At 31.9% G+C, this 15257-nt stretch overlaps 1 protein-coding gene across 1 annotated transcript in view; it reads right to left on the minus strand.

Annotated features, from left to right (window-relative positions):
* The window catches only part of LOC106464091 (histone-lysine N-methyltransferase 2C-like), a 138676-nt gene that overhangs the window by 31624 nt on the left and 91795 nt on the right, over nucleotides 1-15257 (minus strand). Inside the window, exons 34-38 of the mRNA XM_022391762.1 lie at nucleotides 12079-12181; nucleotides 8232-8437; nucleotides 7196-8072; nucleotides 6738-6848; nucleotides 3401-3478 (exon numbers count right to left, since the gene is read on the minus strand). Coding sequence (XP_022247470.1) covers nucleotides 3401-3478; nucleotides 6738-6848; nucleotides 7196-8072; nucleotides 8232-8437; nucleotides 12079-12181 — 1375 coding nt within the window. The remainder of the gene's footprint in view (nucleotides 1-3400; nucleotides 3479-6737; nucleotides 6849-7195; nucleotides 8073-8231; nucleotides 8438-12078; nucleotides 12182-15257) is intronic.

The raw sequence follows: 15257 nt of genomic DNA on the forward strand, positions 1-15257 counted from the left end.
ACACACACACACACACAGAGTTTCAATCTGTAATACACGGAACTGGTTTTAAAATTAATATCTATTGAAACAAATCACTCCAATCACTGCACAAAAACATTGGACTACTGTGTGACTGCTTTATCAATTGCGCTACTCAGTTCAACTCTGGAGTGAAAACCAGTTTTTCTTTCATTTATTTTTGTGCATATTAAACAAAGTATTAAAAATACTAAAAGAAATATTACTTTTAACTTACTACAAAAAAAAGACAATTATACAAATCCCAAGCATTATATAACTACGATTCTTGGAAATTTAAAATTTTTTTACATTAATGATACAAAGAAATTTCTTCATACAAGTCACAATAAATGTATAGCAAACAGATGTTTGTCTACAACATTATTAGATCAATGCCATTATTAGAACTCAATTCAGATGTTTGTCTACAACATTACTAGATCAATGCCATTATTAGATGTTTGTCTACAACATTACTAGATCAATGCCATTATTAGATGTTTGTCTACAATATTACTAGATCAATGCCATTATTAGAACTCAAACTCAGATGTTTGTCTACAATATTACTAGATCAATGCCATTATTAGAACTCAAACTCAGATGTTTGTCTACAACATTACTAGATCAATGCCATTATTAGAACTCAATTCAGATGTTTGTCTACAACATTACTAGATCAATGCCATTATTAGAACTCAAACTCAGATGTTTGTCTACAACATTACTAGATCAATGCCATTATTAGAACTCAAACTCAGATGTTTGTCTACAACATTACTAGATCAATGCTATTATTAGAACTCAAATTCAGATGTTTGTCTACAACATTACTAGATCAATGTTATTATTAGAACTTAAACTCAGATGTTTGTCTACAACATTACTAGATCAGTGCCATTATTAGAACTCAATTCAGATGTTTGTCTACAACATTACTAGATCAATGTCATTATTAGAACTTAAACTCAGATGTTTGTCTACAATATTACTAGATCAATGCCATTATTAGAACTCAAACTCAGATGTTTGTCTACAATATTACTAGAACTCAAACTCAGATGTTTGTCTACAACATTACTAGATCAATGCCATTATTAGAACTCAAACTCAGATGTTTGTCTACAACATTACTAGATCAATGCCATTATTAGAACTCAAACTGACTATTTCGAATGTTTACAAATACATTTCTTTTTAATCTTTGGATCCTACCAAGTACTAAAATCAATGTAATTGTAAAAATCCATAATCTAATTCTCTATTCTATTTATGTTAACTTCAACAGTTTTAGCTTTGGTGTAATACCTTAAAATTATATATGAAGGCTCTTGAAGACTAAGCATAAGGAAAGTGAAAAAAAGAGAAAAATGAAAAAATTTAGGAGTGTTGTGAGAAGGCTCTAAAAATGGAGAATCAATGAGATTTTGGACCTTTGTAATGGTTTGCATGAAACAAAATTCTTAACATCTAAGGAGCCATTTATGTTTGTTTTTATGATGTACCTTAGAATTTACAAGATTTATTTGAAATCCTGACTTCTAAATAAGAAAACCACTATTTTATACCAACTGTGTTACAACTTAGAACTGGAATTATTTTTACAACACTAATAAGACTTCGAAACAGAAATATGACAGCATGGTGGCAATGTAAATGTCTTACAAATATTAGAAACACATCAGAAGTATTGAATACAGACACACACAAAAACCTATTACTATTTGGGAAATGAATATTTAGGAACAGTTTCATATACTCATTTCAAAATTAATATTGTGTTATATAAGGAAATGCCCTAGGAAACATTGGGTACCTGTTAATATCAGGGGTCATCAGCTGTGAAAATAAATACCTTCCTCAGAGTATGTACAGATCTTTGGATCCTTGAAAACTTTTGGAATTTTGAGTTTAAATGTTTGCAAAGTTAAATAAAACCTACTATGTCCTTGAAAAGTTAATATTTAATAAAAAAAATATGTTTCTCTAATATGAAAAAGGTAAGTAAAACAAACAAACAAACCCTCAGCAGTATGATTGACATCTATTTTTCTTTTTTGATATTCTTATTAATTGTCAATGATGCTATACTGTACTGTATACTCATAAGAAAAGGGTATTTATTTTGAATACCCAATTTCTTCATACTAGATCCAGATCATACACCAATTAAAAAAATAGTGAGAGATGAATATTAAAGCTAACCTAAGAACTGTTAGGCCTAAGGTTGTGTCCATTGAGGGTTAAGAAAAGAAACTTTTAAAATGTTATTATGTGGCCAATATAAGTGTTATTAATTCCTAAAAAAAATAAAGAATATATATTATGGAACCTTGTTAAATGCTATAACAATTAAAGTATTAAATCATTTTTAATTCGTCAACTAAACAATAAGGTTTATATATGCAGTAGCCATATTGCTAATATATTCTTATTTCAGGTTTCTTAATTACATTAATTAAAATATTTAAGAAACAGGTAAAAGTTGAAGTATATAAATATGCACATAAATAGTATGCAAGGAGGACTAACATAGAACAAGTATCAAAATCTACCGACCATAAAAAATTCACTGCAAAAAAAAAAAAAAATTAAAAGAAAAATACTTCCCAGCGTATGTATCCTAATTTTACAATGTAACAGGAAACAAAGTTTTTTTTCTCTTTTATTTAACCTTAAGACAGTGTAACCATGACTTAAGTTGCACTTGAGTCATGTGTATAAAAAATTAAATTCTTATAAAATCAGAAAATATCCAGTCTTTTACACATAAACTGTACTTTCACTGGCTTAGCACAATTAAATCTCTTTTGTTAGATTTATTCTATTATATTCTTTATAATTATAAGATATTGGTTGCATTGTTGTGCTTATGTAACATTTACTTAGTTGTTTATTCAGTTTGTTTTTGAAGAAGTATTAATAAAAACAAAACTCAAACCAATAAAAATTTTCAATTATCAAGATTTATTAACAGTTATAAATAAATTTAATATTGAATTTTCTTAATTAGGTCATCATTAGATACGTATACACGAATCTGACATAAAATAACAACATTCATAAAATTAACAAGATAGTGGCATATTAGATTATGCAGCAAGTTTGGAGAAGCTTCCCACATGATTTATGGAGGCTTCATTTCAACAAGGACTGATTCAACTAACAACACTCATTAATAGTGATTTCTATGTTATTTTTTTTTGCTACACCTACTAATTCTTTTTTTTAGAAGAACAGTTCTGCAATTCTACCAACACACAAATGATATACTTTATCTCCAATAACAGCATAGACCCATTTATAAGTTAAAGACAATAAAATCATGATATTGATCCAAGAAATATCAGAGAGTTCTTTATTTAAAAATACAGTATTAATGAAAATATAAACTTACGAGGTCTCATTCCAGGTGGTAAAGGATGCCTGAAGTTACCTTCCATACCACTTACTCTGGAAGTACCTATCATAGTATCTGAAGTATCAAAAAAACATCACTTAAATATTTCAAAAAGTAAAAAACAAGTGAAGTTATGATGTTTCTTCATCATTGAATTTATCACTAACAAGTCACAAACACCTACTAAAGAAGAATCCTAAGCCCCAAAACAACATAGTATATATATATACTATAAAGAAATATAACTAAAAGCCATTTTTACTTTGACAATTGGTGAAGAATAATGTTTAAATCCTGACAGTGTCACTTGGTTCAGCTATGGCTTCCTTTTCTGAAACTGTTGTATTAGTGAAACAGATTACATACTACCCCCAATACCACACTAGTACAACAGAACACATGGTCAAGTATTCTGAGGCAAGTTACAGCTACATTGTCCACTTACCAGCACAAATTTTGCAATAATAACTAAACCAAAAATAAAAAAATGGGGGTGGAAGTCGTTCAATTGCCAAGAGAGTGTATTCTGTTTACACAATTTTTAGACCCAATGAAGTCTATTAAAAACCATGAAAGAAATAATAAAAAAGTTAACTCTATTTCATATGTACTATGCATGATTATATGCATGTGAATTTAAAATGTTTCTTTGTATTCTTTACGATTACAAACTGTGAATGTATTTAATGCTTTTCTCACATTTTTTCAGAACATTAGCACATTCTGAAAACCTTTAAGATATCCACATAAAATCACTGATAGCTGGTTTCAGTTTAACTGTCAATTTACTCACCATAACACTCATGCAGCTATAACAAAGTAAAGAATTATCAAAGTCAAACCGAGTTATTAGTGTTTTATAACAGACACTAAGTAACGCTAAACATGACTTTATCACATACTTTGAATATATGGATTATCTGTGGAAATGCTAGTTGACCCTCAATATTGTATAAGGAAAGTATGTTGAACAAATTCAGCCATTTCAATCAGTTAGTTACCTTATCTTATTAACCCTAAGATATTGTAGTCTAGTAGCTACATGTTGCTCAAGGTCACTCACAGTGAAAAAGGTTACATAAAAATGGGCATTAGTTCGTACATTAGGGTCGGCTATTATTGAACTTGCAGTTGGTTAGCATAAGTGTAAGAAGGTGCTTGTCATGTAGGGGAAACAAGTTCTCCCATGCACATTCTGTAACACATATACTGATTATTTATATTTACTATTTCAGTGTATTTTACAGAAATTGGAGGGTACATTGTACTATGCTGTTCATATTTATGTGTTTTACTGAGAAATGGGATAACACAATTTGTTAATTATTCATTAATAAGGAACTTTCTAAGTTTAAAGTTTATTTACTCTCCAATGATCCCTTTCAAGGTATGTGTATTTTTGTAACTGAAAAATTCACTTAAGAGTGTTTGATCTTTTTTCCCTCTTGAGATTGGATGTTTTTGAAAACACTGCCATAAAAATAATGTGTTACATACTGATCTTGATTCAAAGTCAATTTGGAAGGTATTATATACTGTACACAGGGTAGCACAGCTGGTATGTTCATGGCCCCCACTGTCATCTCTCCCCAATCTTCTGTGACATTAACATTCTAGAATTCTTTAAGAATACTGTACATCATAGCAGGTTCAGTGGTCCCCAACTTACACAACAATCGATATATGAAGTTTTGGTCTTTAGTGTTTCTGTTGAAACAATCACTGACAATATCTACTTCTAACAAACATTGCTGTCAATTTTTACTGTCAGTCTATAATATTTTAAATAATTTTTGACTTTTTAAAAGTCCCAGTTATAGGCCTATTATATTTTCAAGTTGTGCTTAGGTGACTGGAAAATAGAGTTTCCTAAGATTATAAATTAACGTTTTTTTTTACTAACCGCAATCTGTTCAGAACACTCGTATATCAATGTTAGTTTATAGTATATTCCTGATTGATGTTGTAAACAATGTTCATACATGTTTTACTATACATTGCTAAACTGTATTTTGCATTGTTGAAGTTCAGTGTACCGAAAAATACTTTAGTGAAAATCTGTACAGATATAATGTGGAGTTAGCCTTGAGAACAAGAAACTTCTAAATGTAGTTGTGTAGTGGAAATGTAAAGGAAGTGTAGTTATTCTCATCAGCATTTGATTAATTTTGACATTGCTAACAAATATAATGACAGTTAGCCAATATATAAAAAACAGAATCATATGGTAGTATATATATATATAAGGCACCCTGAAAGTTGCAGAACATAAATTTATACATTGATGAAAATATTAGAAGCTTATATTTGCAATTATATTATAGCCATTTTCTACAATTATATATTTTGTTAAATGTCTAATTACAGCAAGTGTACAGGTCATGACATTTTTTTAAATTGTAGTATAGCTTAACTGAGAAGAACATTGAAACACAATGACAACATTAACATATATACAGGCAACAAATTAGCTGTGTGTTCACCAATACTGTTATTTTAGATTCAATAAGAAACACTTGCAAGATTTATATAAAAATAACTTCATTTTTTTTATCATTGAACAGTAGGTTCCTTTCTATTTCGTACATTATACATTCTTTTTAAGTCAGAATGACAAATATGAAGTTTCCTGAAGCAGAAATTTTCACTTATTGATTTGGTGCCATCTAGTGAGTTATAAAGCAAACAAATTTAATAATTATGATAACAAGATGATCATGTAATATCTGCTATCTAGTGACAACTTGTAAAATTACATTCACAATGTTAACAGTTCATAATATGATAGTTATCAATACTTCTATGATTTCTATTAAATTTATAAGGATTATTAACAGTTACTTATCTGTAATGGTAGATCATTATCAGATCTATGATTCTTATATAAAAATTTTACATAAATATCAGTTCACTTGCCAATAAAGCATTGTATTCCAAAAATTATGATTTTCTAAACCAGATATTTTGCAAAATGAAATATAAAAATTTGGTAATACATCAGTTCTATTATATTAAAGCCATAAACTTATTCACAGAGTAGTTGTATGCCAAATATTATGGCTGTACATCAATCCATTTGGAAATGACAATGTAAGCACAATCATGATTTTTACAAGCATCAAGAGGCCTTCAAAGCATTTGAATTGTAATTATGTGCATAAAGAAATTATCTTGCTTTAAAGCATTTAATGCTCTATCAAAATTTATAAGGTATACTACACATGGTACTTAATACCATTTGCAAAACAGCTTTAGTTAGAGTCAATTTTTATATGACAAGGAGTCATACCCTCAACTTAAGAAGAAAGAAAGTATCTATTTCAGTTAAACTCACTATTCATTCCTGGTTGTATGTGTGAAGTAATGCTATCTTGTCCACCTAATTTCTGAGCATTACTTGTCTTTAGAGTAGTTGACTGACCGGAAGTCACTTCAGTTCGGGTAGCTAACAATTAAAAAAGCATCTGAATGGTGATACTGTGTACAGTTACAGAGATAAACTAGATTTGTTACCCATCTCAACTATTATGTAAACTAAAATCAGCAATAAAAAAAAAGAAGAAAACTGAGATCCATTTTATTGACAAATTTCATAGATTAATAATGGGAAAACTTAGTAAAATCATTAGGTGAAAATTATATATTTACTAGCTAATAAAAAAGAAAATAAGAGATTTCAAACAATTTGAAAATATGTCCAAATAGTTATTCCTAATGAAAATTATCTTTAAACTCTAACCTCAACTTCTCCAAGATTCAATGAACATATTAGAATTGTGTTCTTTTTCTTACCTGAAGACCAGGGTTGAATAGGTATCTGTTCTTGAATAAGCTGATGTCTCTGAAGGAGATCTCTCAGCTGCTGACTTGGCATCTGGGGAGCTTCTCCTTTCAAACTAGCAACAACAGCAAGTGGTAGATTCTGTTCAGGATGAGAAACAGCAGGTTCACCTACAAGGTGTGAAATGACAGTGGTGGTTGTGCCTGAAACACATGAAGGATGAGGTGTTCTTGGATGTCTAGCATAAGGATCATTCGTTGTGAGAGGTGTGACAGCTGGTCGAGGGGTTAATACAGGCTGGGAATAAGGATCAGCTGAAGAAAGAGATGGAGGTTGAGAATAAGGTAACTCTAAAACATACCTAGAAGTTGGAGTCTCACTTGGTGAGGATAAATTGTTGGGCATGAACTGTTGAGAATGAGAAACTAGTGGAACTTTGGTGTAATGATCCATAGAATCAAGAGTAACTGACGATAGGCCAGATCTGAGGTTAGTGTCTGGATTAGGTGTGGAAGGTTGGTGCACAAAGGGTTCTTGTGGCATAACAGCATGAAGAGTAGGAGATGGTTGGCTATAAGATTCTGTGCTAGGTATTGAAAGAGAGGCATGCCCAGATGTTCGATTCTGTTTGCTTGGTGACGTGGTTGATAAAACAGACCTTGGCTGTGTCACAGATGGTTGACAGATGAAGCTGGGACATTGATTAACTCGGAAGTAATTAGAAGAAGCAGGTGGTGGTGTGATTGGTTGTTGTGAGTTAGTTTCTTCAGAAGACAGATGATTAACCTCTGTAGGTCTCCCTCTTGACACCTGAATTAATGGACTAACTGAAGATGCTACCCTAGACTGTCCTGGAGATCTTTGTGGATGAGATGGAGATAGCAGACTCTACAAAGTACAACACACTTCTTTAAACAAACATTATAACAAATGTTACAAAACACAGTATAAAATAATTCCTACGATCTCTATACAAATTATGTCTCAGTGAAGATAACACATCTTAATCTTAAAAACTAAAAGATGACAAACCTTCTGAAATCATACCTGTGAAGCTGATATTTGGTCAGGAGATGACAATGTTTGTCCAACTGTTGTAGATTGACTAAAGTCAGGATCACTAAGAATTGCAATAGGTGGTGTAGGTATACATGATGTTCCAGTTATCATAGAATCTGGTGTCAAGGGTGCAGACATCATGGGTGAAGTCATCCTTACTGGAGTTCCTGCAGGAGGAGTTGATGTTGATGGAGCTGAAGCAAGAAAAATATTTCCAGAAAATTTTCTTCTTGAAACCCAAGTTTCATGGAAATGTGCATTACTTATTTTGTGAAAGTTACCACAAGGTTATTTTAAATATGGCAAGACTTTCTTATGAAACAAAAAATATTATTCAACACTTTAGCATGAATTCTTTGCTGAGATTGATCAAGAGTGCATCACGTGGAATAAAACATTTTTCAATGTTGCCTTGAAGGCTGGGCAAAAAAAATTTCATCAATGCTGCCTGGTTCTCAAGGCCATTGCCATGTGTACTTGATCATAGCAAAACATTGCAGACAATTTTTTTGCAGAACAGTGAAAACATGCCAACTCATTTAGGCCAAATTACTAAACATTTACTCAAACCTGGAAAATGAATGTAAATATATCATATGGCATAAAAAGATGCAGAATTGTTGTTTAGACAGAACTTTAAAGATGGCAGTTTGTTGCAGCACATTTAGGACTAACTTATAAACAACACTGTAAACTTTAATATCAGTTAAAGCAAATTTTCTGCTGAAGTTATAAGTGCATACTTTATACATTTATCAGTAAGATCACTTGATGACTGGCTCTTATATATGGAAAATTAAGCAATTTAAACTATATATTGATGATTCTGGAAAACTATTACTGATGTGCATCATTCTGCAGCATATCATACAGACATCTATCCAAACATTTCTTTAGTATTTGAAGAAGTTTAAAAAAAATGAAGCACTACTAGTTTTTTGGTTTTTTATATACTTCCCAGTGCTCCCCCACACTCACACTGTGACTAGGACAAATGTTTCTTGTTGTCATTCAAAGTTGCCACACGTGACGTATGGGAGTAAAATGGGTTGGAAAGTATTTATTGGCATCCCACCTAATGTTGGTATATGGTTTCCCTCAATGTTTTCCACTCAGCCCTTCAGTAACCAACAAGATATCTAATGTACGACAACTGCATCCCAACCGTGCCCTCCTCACTAGAGCGCCGAGTAGTAACACTAGTTATCACGTAAATATGCTTGATGCTCTTGACTCAAATAGCTTAGAAGATAGTGAAAGTGAGTCAAGTAGTATTCAAATGAGTGATGATGAAGAGCAATGAGATAAGAGGATGCTAGCTCTCCATCTAGTGATGATAGTCAAGATTATGAACCCAGACCCAGCAGAGGAAGGCATAAACAGCATTGACAAAGGCAAACATTTGTTGCAGTGTGAGAACTGGAAAATATATGTTCCAGCCACAGTGAATGGGTTAACCAATGTGTTGTCAACTCTTACACTCCTCATTCTAAGCTAGTTTGGCTCAGTTACATTCTGAAGATCATGTACAACTCAGTGCTTCAAAAATCAAGTTCCTCTGTTTTCCATCTACCAGTTAAAACTTGCAATAGACCATTTCTATACATATTTTTAAGATATAAAAATGAAGGATTTGAAGTACCAAAAACCCTTTCTGAACTGGCGGGGTGTTTTTAAGTATCTTTACTACAGCTAAACTCAGCACCAAAAACCCTTTCTGAACTGGCGGGGTGTTTTTAAGTATCTTTACTACAGCTAAACTCAGCTCCAAAAACCCTTTCTGAACTGGCGGGGTGTCACGTATACCACTTAATTAATTTTTTTTTCTATTCCTACAACAGAAATGCTTAATCAAGTTGCACAAAACTTTGTAAAAACTTTCTAAATAGTATGTATTTTCTGCTTAAAAAATTCATTTATTAAATCTGATTTAGCATTTCCACCATATGTTTAGGTTGTGAAATTTTCAGAATTCTGTCTTAAAAATTGAAGTTTTGTATTACTAACTATTTTCCCAGTTTACCTCTAATAAAGAAAGGTCCACCTTTCAAAAGCACTTGGGTTTTGTATTTTTGTGCGTAAAGTTGATTTTTTGAATCTAATTGTTTCCTATCATCATGTATTATTGAACAGAATGTTCCATTTAATACATCAGGTCAATTCCAACCTGTTTGATATTCATTAATATATTTCTTTTAATACTTTATTTTGCCAACAGAAGCAATCACAACTTGCAGCTGTAAATCAAAAAGCATGGCAAAACTGTCAAAGATTTATTAGCGACCAATAAATTTACCTTTTAAAACAATATCATCATTACTTATGTAACATTATTTTTGATCAATGATATAGTTTGTTTCCAATAAACAAGTTCTTTTATTTCTTCATGTTGTTTAAATATGATAAACTTACCAATATATATTCAATCAAAAAATGATTTGTGTCATCCAGACAGTTTGCTGTTTCTTACCATACTTGTTGAACTTCCCTGATGTCTTCTCAAAGACGAATATCATTTTAGTATTCAAACAAAAATAATATAACACAAAAATAAGAACATCAAAAGAAACTAAATTACATTCCCAGATCTGCAATTAATTTTTAAGTGTCATAAACTTTGTATTAAGATACTTTCTTCACCCCACAGGAGTTTTGGGTGCATATGTCGACAGACTAAATACTGCTAAAATTACTATATTTTTGACATATTTATAAGGATCTCTTCTATACTCTCATTTCCTAGCTGTTGGCTCTAGATGTTTTCAAAGCTGAGCTGCATTAGTAACTTTTCATACCATGTGCTGCAACACATGGCTGTTGTAATAAAAAGAACTGATACAGAAGAGAAAACTTGAAAAGCAAGATATGGATCATTATATTTCCAAGGAAAGATACCTTAGAGTAAACATAATTATTTTATTTATAATGTCCAGAAAAATAAAAACATCTATTATTAACAGGCCTCTTCAGAGCTACAAAGAAATGAAAGATACATTTTAAACAAATTGTGTAATATAATAAATAAATGTTATGTACTGATATCAAATCAAAATATTTTTTGGGTAAAAGATTGTTGAAATGATCAGAATTATATATTATTTTTTTATATAATTGTGTAATATAATAAATAAATGTTATGTACTGATATCAAATCAAAATATTTTTTGGGTAAAAGATTGTTGAAATGATCAGAATTATATATTTTTTTTATATACATTTTAAAATGTTGATTTACAGGTGTGCACTCAATACAAGTGTACACACCAGCTGTGATATGGATAATCAAATCAGCAGATAAATTTAATGATGAAAATCACTGTTCAATGCACTTGGTTTTCTGATATGTATTTTAAATATACAAATATTTTACATCGGCTCTTATACTGAAGCAACAACAAAGTATAAAAAGTTAAAAAAAAAACTGTCATTGTGCCTACACTAAGCCTTATATACTAAAATAAGTGGTAGGACTAACTTAACATAATCTTCCTAATCAATGCAAATAAAGCTTTTTTAAAAATGGAGTTTCTGTTGCTGCTTTGTGGGAACAAAACATTTTAGCAGCATTATCTACTGTGTTCTCTGTCTTGACATAAATAGTGATCAATGAGAACAAGCCTGCCTTCATACCTAGCTCTTGATTGTGAGTCCTACTCACATGCTATGTTATACAATATATGGTTAATTATTCCTTTCTTGGTGTAGTGTGTATGCCTTTTTTGGTTTAGGTATTAAATGGTGTTTTTAAGAGCAGAATGAAACCAACTGTACCAAAAGTTTTAAATGTTTTTACTAGTAACGTTTGAAATGAGGTTAATAATGGTTACATGTTTACCCTGCTCCTTCTGTTCTTGTAGCATCTGTAGCTGTTGTGGGGCCTGAAACTCTTGCTCGCTTTCCTTCATTTCTTTGTTTTTGCGATTCCCTCTGGCAGAATCCTGTATTAAAAAATTAACATCACGTATGAACCATAAAATTCATTGGCAGAATAAATTTTTTTTTATCTTTGGCCTTATGTGAAATAAACCTTTGTTTATACAAATTTATGTTTGCCACTTTCTTTTTTTTTCTCTCTCTTTCCTTTTTATTTTTGCATGATTTAAAATGTCCTTCAAGAAAAGCTCTAAATAAGCTTTATTATCAAACTAACACCCCTGAAGATCACTAACAGTTGAACTTTTTTCCTAACCTCAAGAGAAATTCACAATATCACTTAAGCAGTGTGAGCAAATTTTGTCTCAGTAGACTATTGGACTGAAGATCTTGTTTGTTTGTTTGTAATTAAGCACAAAGCTATACAATACCACTGTGCCACGGGGGGTGGGGGGGGTGGGGTGGTGGTGGACTGGACTGGACTGAAGAATAGACATGAAAGTGTCAACATTAGCTTCCTGTTTCTTGCGTTAATATTTTACATATTTATTTCACATCAAAAGCCCAGTAGAAAGAGAAATTAAAATATATATCCTCTAGCCATATTCAGTAATATGCTTTACTCTTAAAACACACATAAGAGATTCAAAACCACATATATTCCATAAGCTTTTCCACATTAAAAATATATACAGAATATTTTACAATTCTTAACAGAAACTTCCTTTAGCAATATATCAATACACACTACAAATAAAAAGCACTCACTACAATGAATATGGCTGGACATTTGATTTCAGCTAAAACCAAGTACAAATAATTTTATATCTGGAATATTTTATGGCCATATATATTCTACTGGTCATAGACACAGCCTTCAAGTTTTGCATCCACAGTCACAGGCAGTGATAAAAGCAGCAGATGTCAATATCAACTTCCACAAATTTCCTATTCAATATAATGCAAAATGGGAGCTTAGCACGTTCACTGATGAAGACATACATGCACACATTTAACATTTGTTTGGATGTGCTCAAGACACATGTGCATAATAAGTACAAGATTTGTAACTAAGATTACATTTTAGATTTGTTATTGTTTAAATTGAATGATACTGCACTAAAACTCTTATCAGCACCTGCCATAGATGATGCCAGACGATAACTCATGGACAAAGTCGCAATCCTAAGAATTCCATATCGGTTCGGTCTCACAAAAAGTGCTTCTCTTACAAAGAGTAGAATGTTTTAAGATATGAACTCGCTCTGTGTAAATTAAAGACTTCTAATTTTACTTGTTAAAGTAATAGATGCAAAGATGTTTCTCTGGCAACACTCAACACAGTAAGACAAACAAATGAATAAAAAGATCAAAGTTCATCATCTGTTCTTTTCTTTACATGTTCACAATTGAAGATGTAGTGGCAGTGCACTCATCTACTGGTTAACAGCTGACTTTCTCAGCTTACTGGCAAGAGTATTGTAATGAGGAATTTTTCCTGAAATGTAGTGGCAGTGCACTCATCTACTGGTTAACAGCTAACTTTCTTAGCTTAATGGCAAGAGTATTGTAATGAGGAATTTTTCCTGAAATGTAGTGGCAGTGCACTCATCTACTGTTAACAGCTGACTTTCTCAGCTTAATGACAACAGTATTGTAATGTGGAATTTTTCCTGAAACGTAGTGGCAGTGCACTCATCTACCAGTTAACAGCTGACTTTCTCAGCTTAATGACAACAGTATTGCAATGTGTAATTTTTTCTGAAACGTAGTGGCAGTGCACTCATCTACTGTTAACAGCTGACTTTCTCAGCTTAATGGCAAAAGCATTGTAATGTGTAATTCTTTCTGGAATGTAGTGGCAGTGCACTCATCTACTGTTAACAGCTAACTTTCTCAGCTTAATGACAACAGTATTGCAATGTGTAATATTTCCTGAAATGTAGTGGCAGTGCACTCATCTACTGGTTAATAGCTGACCTTCTCATCTTAATGGCAAGAGGTTCTAGTATTGTGGAATTCTTTCACTAAAACTCTTATCAGCACTTGCCATAGATGATGCCAAACATTGCAGCAGTTAAAAATATTATCTTACATTAAAAACTACACATGGCTGGCCATGTGCGAGTCTCGAATGAGCAATGTTAAATTAAAAATCATAAATTTGCTAGTACCTATAAGAACAGCAGTAATTTTTCTCATTATTTTATAAAATTGGTTTTTAAAGAGTAAGGATCTTTTGTGTACAAGATAATTCAATACAAAAGATCAATAATCCTACTGACCAACTTAAACATATGTAGCTTTACTATTTTTAATTTCTAATACTTAAATTCCCCACTTCCTGAAGCTATCAGTTGCAGACTTAAGTACTGCTTCATCCTTAGTATTTTTGTTGTTAAATAATTCCTTTGGTGGCAGTTTGAAATATAGTGCATTTTTTTTTAGCTGAATTTTTATCTTGCCATTGCTTATCATACTTGTATATCTTTCCTGAATTAGTAATACAGATATTTCAAACTGCATTTAATGAGAGAGAGACTTTTTTTTTATGTTAAGATTTTTCTTAAACTCTTAAATTTGTTACAGCCAAAAATATGACTACTTAGTTTTAGCCACCCACGTAAATTCTGCGATAGTTCCTCGATTTTGTCGTTTATTTCGGAGGAACTATCGCAGAATTTACGCCAGGAAATCACCGACAATTCACTGAATACGGAACTACTAACCCACCTGCAGAACACAATCAACAAACACAAAGAAAAGAAAAGATCACTTAGTAGTTCCGTATTAGATTTATGTCGATAAGGTCCTGTTGTTGTAGTTGTATAAGAGAGCAGTAGAGTTTTTCGAGCTCGGCGGCTTTGATATCCTTTTTGAATTTAGGTTTAAAATGGCATTTTGGCCCCAGGTTGAGTAGTTGTTTCTGGTCTGTAGTCAGTTCTGTGTTGGAAAGATTCAGGTAGCACGCTTTTTCTTGTGGTAGGCAGATGGTACCTTGATACAGGTTGTTCAGCTTTTTTGTTATCCGTGATCTTTTCTTTTCTTTGTGTTTGTTGATTGTGTTCTGTAGGTGAGTCACGTCGTTTCGTGCTTTCCGCGCGTAGTTGGTCCCGCAAGGCTCCCGTGACAACACCCCCC

This window comes from Limulus polyphemus, unplaced genomic scaffold, assembly GCF_000517525.1.
Source record: "Limulus polyphemus unplaced genomic scaffold, Limulus_polyphemus-2.1.2 Scaffold1559, whole genome shotgun sequence".
Classification (NCBI taxonomy): domain Eukaryota; kingdom Metazoa; phylum Arthropoda; class Merostomata; order Xiphosura; family Limulidae; genus Limulus; species Limulus polyphemus.